This window comes from Phacochoerus africanus, chromosome 3, assembly GCF_016906955.1.
Source record: "Phacochoerus africanus isolate WHEZ1 chromosome 3, ROS_Pafr_v1, whole genome shotgun sequence".
Taxonomy (NCBI): domain Eukaryota; kingdom Metazoa; phylum Chordata; class Mammalia; order Artiodactyla; family Suidae; genus Phacochoerus; species Phacochoerus africanus.
The window spans coordinates 197,946,580-197,954,766 of record NC_062546.1 but is presented as its reverse complement, the minus strand read 5'-3'; the positions used below and the strand labels follow the sequence as shown (position 1 = coordinate 197,954,766).

At 44.0% G+C, this 8,187-nt stretch overlaps 1 protein-coding gene across 1 annotated transcript in view; it reads left to right on the top strand.

The window, feature by feature from the left end:
• The first annotated feature begins 344 nt into the window (after nt 1-344).
• Nucleotides 345-8,187, top strand: part of PDE6D (phosphodiesterase 6D) — a 50,426-nt gene continuing 42,583 nt past the window's right edge. Inside the window, exon 1 of the mRNA XM_047773752.1 lies at nt 345-567. Coding sequence (XP_047629708.1) covers nt 518-567 — 50 coding nt within the window. The 5' untranslated portion in view covers nt 345-517. The remainder of the gene's footprint in view (nt 568-8,187) is intronic.

Genomic DNA, 8,187 nt, shown 5'->3' with positions numbered 1-8,187 from the left:
ATATGTGGTCCCTCGCACAACCCCCTAGAATGCTGGGAAGTGTAGTCTCCGCCACATCGCACAGGGCAGCCTGCCGTCATCTCAGAGCCCTACTGTCCCCAGCCGCAGGAGCAAGCCCCTGGAGCCTGTGCCGATCTGAAGCCAACCCTCCTCTGAGGCAAACTCTAGGCAACCACACCGAATGAAAAAAATCTGTCCTACGGGACTTCCCGGGATGGGCCCTTCCCATTGACGCTCTTCGTCCCCCTGCGAAGCCGCTGAGTGTTTCTATTGGTTGATCAAGATGCCAATCGCCAAGACGGGCTTTCCATTGGCTTCCGGGCGGGCGCTCCGCGGCTAGGGGGAAGGAGAAGGGATCAGGAGTGGGAGCTGAGGGGAGGGAGAGGCGGGTCCGGGTCTGGTCGCAGCCGCTGCTCGCCCGAGGTGTCCAGGCCGGCTCGGTCCTCGGCTCCTGGGCACCATCTGCGAGGCTCCGCCGGGCCAGCGTGGGAGAGCCGCAGGCGGCGGCCGCCGCATCATGTCAGCCAAGGACGAGCGGGCCAAGGAGATCCTGAGGGGCTTCAAACTGTATCCACCCGGGAGCGGGGCGGGGCCGGGAGGACTTGGGAGGCGGCCGCTCGCTGAGGAGACCGGCCGGGGGCGGGGGCCGCACCAGGTGGGCACCCGGGGAGGGGGCGGTGGGAAGGGAGGGAAGGAAAGGCGTCCCGGGTCCCCGGCGGGACGGGGCGCAGAAGGCGCGGAAAGGGGCGTCCGGAGGGAGGGAGGGAGGGAGGGGACGTTGACGGGAGCCCCGGGGTTAGAGGCGAGGAGCCCCGGAATTGAGCTTAGAGAGGCGCAGGGCGTCGGAAACGGGTGTCGGGGAGGCGCGCTTGGGTCCGAGAAGAGAGACCGGGAAGGAGCTGCGGCCCGCAGGCAAGGGCCGAGGGGGCGCGGTGGGCTGGCCTCGAAGCCAGCAGCCTCTTTGGCGGGAAGCCCACCCGGGCAGCAGGGAAAAGTGACTTGGAGCGAGTGACCTTGTGTGGGACAAATGCAGAAGCGGGTATCGAACTGTCTCGGGTTCTCCCACCCCACCCCACCCCACCCCCCGCGTCTTGTTTCCACAACTTCTCTTCCTCACTTGTGGCTCCTTCCAGGGCTGGAGAGGCAGGTGCGGCGGGAGAAGTCTGAGATGGACCTCATCTTAACTCTGTCTCGGCCCTTGGAGGCATTGGACGGTCGCTGCTTCTCCCTTAGCTCCTCAGTTTTATTTTCCAGCGAAATAAGGGCCCTAAATTTGTGTGTGTGAGATGCGGTGCGATGCCTCGAGGTATTGTGGTTTTGCACTGGGACTCCTGGCAAAGGCTTCTGCTCCGTCCAGTTTGTGTGGTTAACGCGTAGAGCTGGTGGAGCTGTCCAGCAATTATTTGATTACGTTGGGGACACCGTAGGATTTAGTAGGATATAGAAATCATTGCCTCAGGCCTGTTACGGTGCAGCGGGTGCAACCTTCTCACTGTCGTGAGGCTTGGTGTTTTAATGGAGTGTTAATCTGTGACCATATGATGCAGATGAAAAAAAAATGCAATCTTGTCCATTCCAATTTTACATTTTCCTGCTGACCTTAATCTCTTCCTATACCTACCATATGGAACATGCTTAAATTCTTCTCTCAGTGAAGATGTAGTTATCATTTAGGGCACCTCCCCTGGAGGTTTAGTCAATCCCTGTTCTCTGAGCTGCCTCTGTGTTTTCACAATGCCCATGTCACCCCTGCAAATTTTAATTGCTTTGTCATAATCAGAAACCAAGTATAAATTTTAAAACACAACGGCAAAAAAGTTACAGGAAGTTTCGGATGTATAAATGAAATTTTTCAAATAGAAGCTGATTTGCCATAGGCGTTATCACCTTTGCATACTGCGGTTCATGATAAACTTCCAGCAGTTTTATACAGTGAAGTTTAGTAACAGCCTCTTATAGGTCCATATACCTTTCCGTGTTCCTCTTCACAGTAGCGCCTATAAGTAGATAGGGGTGGCTGAAGTGTTAGAAAAGCTATGACATGGACTTTATTTTTCCCTTAAGTAATGTATTTTGTTATGTAACATTTATGCTGTAGACAGTAAACTAGAGACTATGGAGAATTGAGAGATTTCAGAAGCAATATTTTTGTCTGATTGGAGTTAACATTTTACTCAAAGTAAAAAAGGATCTTTTTAATGGCTTTTGAACAAAGCAAAGCAAAAGAGAAAGTTTGAGCTTCTCACTTTCAGTCTTTGCTCTTAAACCTTGTTCAGAAAGAAAGAAGCTAAGAGAGGAGTTCTCTGGTGGCCTAGCAGGTTAAGGATCTGTTATTTTCACTGCTGTGGTTCAGGTCAGAACTTGGTGCGGGTTTGATCACTGGCCCTGGAACTTCCACAGGCCATGGGCTTGGGCAGAGAGAGAGAGAGAGAGAAAGAAAGATGAAGGAAGAAAGAAAAGAAAATATAAGAAAAGGGCTAAGGGACAAATATGGAAAAACATAGAAAGCAGAACCTGTATCATCTGCTAGAAAGGAAGATGAATTAACCAATTAAGTAATGACTTCAGTGTTTTCTGGGAAATTTTTTGACATGGGCTGATTAAATCGCAAGGGAAGCAGCCAATGAAAAATGTTAGCATGGGAGCAATGGAATGCTCATCCTCCCATTGCCTTCACTGGCATCTGAATTAAGAGTGAAATGGAAAGGAGTTCTAGAATTTGTTACTACCTTCAGGAAAAAATAAAATTAGTGTTTTAGTAGGAAACTACCTGACTGTTGTCCATCTTTTCTTGGATAAATTGTCTTTCTGAACTTTCTTTCAAAGTATCTTTTTTCTGTAGGAAGAGTTTTTACTATAAAAAGAAATCTCCAAATCTCCATTATATTCTTCTACCAACAATGTTGACAGTGCTTGTTTTCCACATTGACTATGTTGTTCTTTTTTATTTTTACTGATTTGATCAATAGATGATAGCTTGTTTTAACTTGTATTTCCCTGATACCTAGATCCCTCAAGAGGAAATATAGACTAGTGATTAAGGGCTGTACTGGTCTGTAGAGCTATTCTGTCTGAATTGAATTCCAGCCCTGCACACTTGGTGTGTGTCCCTTATGTTGCCATAATTTCCTCATCTGTAAAAAGGGATTAAAATAGTACCTTATCTCCTAGGGTTGTTGTGAGGATTAAATAAGTTGGTGTCTAAAGTATTTAGCAAAGCACCTGATACCTAGTGAGCATTATGTATTGTCCGCCATTGCTTTTGTTATTAGAGAAGTCGCAAAATCTTCTCTTTGGCCATTTCTTTTTCTTCTGTGAATTGCTGGTTGATTTTCTTTTTGCCCATTTTACTGTTGAATTGTTTATTTTTCTTACTGTTTTGTAGGTGTCCTTTATTATAATACCTATCCTTTGCCTGTATTGTATATTGCAAACATGTTCTCTCAACGTATTGCTTGCCTGTTTTTTCTTGAACACTTGTCTGTTTTTTTTGTTGAAATTAGCACTTCAAATTTATTGATATTTTTCATGTGGCCTGCATTTTGTGTTTTGTTTAAGAAGACGCAATACCTTATCTTGAGGTTAAGTAAATATCCTACGTTTTTTTCTTTTCTTCATGTTTAGCTCTTTAACCCACTTGGAATATATTGACACGTATGATGTGTGGTAGAAATCTAACTTCCTTTGCTGTTTGGATAGCTAGTTGCCCCAGAACTCCTTACTTAGTAGTCCTTTCCCCACTGTTTTGAAGTGCCGTCTTTGCCATATACTAGGTCTCCATAACACATGGGTTTATTTTTGTAATATTTCTGTTTCATTGATCCATTTATCTCTTCCCATTCCTTTCCTGAACACATTGGTTTTATTATTATAGTTTTATAGTATGATGTAGTATAGTTTACAATAGGATTGATTTATCATGAACAGAGTTATGAGTTTGAAGTCATATTGTAAGTTCCTTATAAATATTCATGTCCCCTTTATGCAACTAGAACCTTGCTCATAGGCCCATAATAGATACTCAATAAGTATGAATAACATACTTCATAAGTCAGAGCTAGTCTGACTTATGTGTCTGAGAGAATTCAATATAAACTTTTGTATTTGCCATAAGGTTTTTCAAAAATAAAATGTTGGGAGTTCCCACAGTGGCGCAACAGGGTTCGCAGCATGTTAGGAGCTGGGATGCAGGTTTTATCACTACCCCTGAACAGTGGGTTAAGGATCCTGTGTTGCCACAGCTGCAGCTTATGTCACGAGTACAGCTTGGATCTGATCCTTGGCCAGGGAGTTCCGTGTGCCACAGGGCGGCCAAAAAAGAAAAAAAAATTTAAGATTTCTTTTTCACATCACCTCCACCTCACCCCCTTTCAGCTCCTACACATTGTGTCTTGCATTTCTTTCTTGTTTGTTAAAAGTATAACATTTCCTAATTATAAACTAAAGTTGTGGATGAAGTATTACCTGGGACACAAATGCGATCCTCCTGCAAGTTTTCGAATTTGAGTATTTTAAGTAGCTGACATGGAGATTTTGTTTGTGAATCCTGCATTCCGCATTTCATTCATTCAACTAAGGTCTGTTGGGAGACCTCTGAACAGGGCACTGTGCACTTAAAGGACATAAAAATGAGTGAGTTGTAGACCCTTCTTCTCAGAAGTCTAACCACCTTTATATCTGTTTAGAAGGCATATTTTCAAAAGTGATGCATTTTAAATGGCATTTAATTTTCCTTAATAAACTCCAGCAGTCTAGTAATGACCTTTGTTAATATTTTAATAGTGCCTTTTAATATAGCTAATTTCAATGTATTTCCTTCTATTAAAATGGAATCATAAGTATTATTTTGAAACTTTTTTCACTTAATGTACCATGTGTATAATTTTCAAAGATAATTACTTTTCATTACTTTCAGTGATAAAGGTTTGTCAAAATCCTCTTATACTAGTCTTCTAGTATAGGCTATAATGCACTCTTCTGCCTATTCAAATTACTTTTTCCTCAACATAAATCTATAACTTTATTAAATTAATATCAAGAAATGGACACTGCTATAAGAAAGGATTATGCTTTTATTATTTCATTAGTTTTAATCCATTTGAATTTACTTTGGTATAAGGTATGAAGCAGTAATTTAACTTTTTTAAAGATAGCTAATTGTCTCCATTTCTTTCTTTCTTTATACTTCAGATATTAATATAATGTCCAGAATATAAATATCTGACTCAAAATAGGCAAAGGAGGAGTTCCCATGTGGCTCAGCAGTTAAGGATCTGCCGTCGTCACTGCTGTAGATTGGACTGCAGCTGTGGCTCAGGTTTGATCCCTGGCCCTAGAACTTCTGCATGCCACAGGCACAGCCAAAAAAACAAACGATCCCTTTTTTCCCAGTTAATTGACAAAACTTTTGAAAGAGTGGTGATATTCAGTGTTAGCAACCACTGGGGAAAAGGGATGCTTCATTTGCTCTGTGTGTGTGTGTGTGTGTCCTTTATGGAAAGTAACTGCTATCTATCAAAAGTTTGCATGTACCTGCAGTAAAGCACAGGGCAATCATCAGAGCGTGGCCTCTAGGTTCGGACATTGCCTCCACTGCTGTGATGCTAGGCAGAGCACTCACACTCTGAACTTCAGTATCTGTTTCATTTCCGTAGATGGTTGCTATGAGGATTAAATGAGAGTGCATATAAAATGCTTAGCATGGTGCCTGGCACATAGCAAGTAATAAATGTTAACTACTGCATTGTTTCATTAATACTTCTTATTGACAATAGGGATAGTGTTAATGTTACTGTAAAGCCACTTATTTTTCTGAGGTATAACCAGTGACGTCAGTGCTATCATTCTCTTTCTTTTTTTTTTGTCTTTTCTAGGGCCGCTTCCTGTGGCATATGGAGGTTCCCAGGCTAGGGGTCGAATCGGAGCTGTAGCCACTGGCCTACGCCAGAGCCACAGCAACACGGGATCCAAGCCGTGTCTGCAGTCTACACCACAGCTCAGGGCAATGCCGGATCCTTAACCCACTGAGCAAGGCCAGGGATTGAACCTGCAACCTCATGGTTCCTAGTCCGTTTCGTTAACCACTGAGCCACGACGGGAACTCCTATTATTCTCTAACTGAGCAAGTGTAATATCTCTGTTCTGCCCCTTTGAAGAAACAATTCAGTTAATAAGCATTGCTATATACGTGTTTATCTTGTTTTCTAGGAAGTAATCACATTCCAATTTGTGGGAGGTGAGCAAAAAAAGAACTAGTTTGATTCAGAAAGTTTCTACAAGCACCTTTCATTTGTGTTCTTGCATTTCCTCTCCACAGTTTGCTTCTAGATCCCCCACATTCTCTTTCTCTTAGCACTTGAACTTTGACGTTACTTCAGTCAAAAATATTTAGCTTCATGTCTTATATGCACTTAGATTTCCATATTAAGAATAGTAGACTGGAGTTCCTGTCGTGGTGCAGTGGTTAACGAATCCGACTAGGAACCATGAGGTTGCAGGTTCGATCCCTGCCCTTGCTCAGTGGGTGAAGGATCTGGCCTTGCCATGAGCTGGGGTGTAGGTCACAGATGCGGCTCAGATCCTGCGTTGCTGAGGCTGTGGTGTAGGCCGGCAGGTGCAGTTCCGAATCAACCCCTAGCCTGGGAACCTCCATATGCTGCAGATGCGGCTCTCGAAAAGGCAAAAAGACAAAAAAAAAAAAAAAAGAATAGCAGACTGTTGGAGTTCCTGCCGTGGTGCAGCAGAAACAAATCTGACTAGTAACCATGAGGACACAGGTTCGATCCCTGGCCTCACTCAGTGGGTTAAGGATCCGGCGTTGCAGTGAGCTGTGGTGTAGGTCACAGACACGCCTCGGATCTGGAGTGGCTGTGGCTGTGGTGTAGGCCAGCGGCTATAGCGCTGATTCAACCCCTAGCCTGGGAACTTCCATATGGCGCAGGTGTGGCCCTAATTAAAAAAAAAAAAAAAGAATAGTAGACTGTTGGAGTTCTCACCATGGCACAGTGGATTAAGAATCTGACTGCAGGAGTTCCCGTCGTGGCGCAGTGGTTAATGAATCCGACTAGGAACCATGAGGTTGTGGGTTCGGTCCCTGGCCTTGCTCAGTGGGTTAACGATCCGGCGTTGCCGTGAGCTGTGGTGTAGGTTGCAGACGCCGCTCGGATCCCGCGTTGCTGTGGCTCTGGTGTAGGCCGGTGGCTACAGCTCCGATTCGACCCCTAGCCTGGGAACCTCCATATGCCGCGGGAGCGGCCCAAGAAATAGCAACAACAACAACAACAAAAAAGACAAAAGACCAAAAAAAAAAAAAAAATCTGACTGCAGCAGCTTTGGTTGCTCTGGAGGCACGGGTTCAATCCAGCATAGGTCAAAGTGACCTACACCCCAGCTCACGGCAAGGCCAGATTCAATCCCTGGCCCAGGAAATTCCATATGCTATGGGTGTAGCCATAAAAATAAAAATAATAGCAGACTGTTGAAGTTCTCTTGAATGTCTGTATTGCCTAAGAGATGCTTTGGCCAAATGTTAAAAATGAGTCTGGGGTTTATAATTCCTAAACATAGTGTTTGTCTTACCAATTCAGATTTTGGGAAGGTAACCAGAATGTACCACCCATACAGTCAAAAAGCACTGTTGATCACAGATTGTCTAGTTACTGACTTCACACGGATAGTGATTGGTACTTTGTTCTCCAAGATCCTTGTACGTGGGCTCTGAGAAGTTGTTGTTATCCTGAATGGATGAAATGACTATAATGTCCTACTGATTGTGTTATTTGGGATTTTTAAACAGGAATTACTGCTTTTGCATTTGGGGGAGAAATTTGCAGCGTAATTAGATCCTTGTAGTCTTCAGACTTTCTAAATTTCTTTCCAGAATTGTGTTTATAGTGAAATATTACCTTCTGGAAAAATGGAACAGAATATGGTTAGACTCTCATGGAAAACCTCAGTTGTATCATCAGTGTCTTTGATAAGGGACTAGTAGAGATACTGAGGTTTGCCAGATCTAGGTTCTCATCAGGCTTTGCCGCACAGGCTTCACTTGTTAGCACTCTGTGTCCACAAATCCCCATGTTAGGACAGGACTTGACTTCTAAACATATGGACCAGTCCCTATTCCTGAGCTTTAGTGTCATAGGAAGATACTGCAAAGGCAAGGCCATCTTGTCTGGTAATCTGACT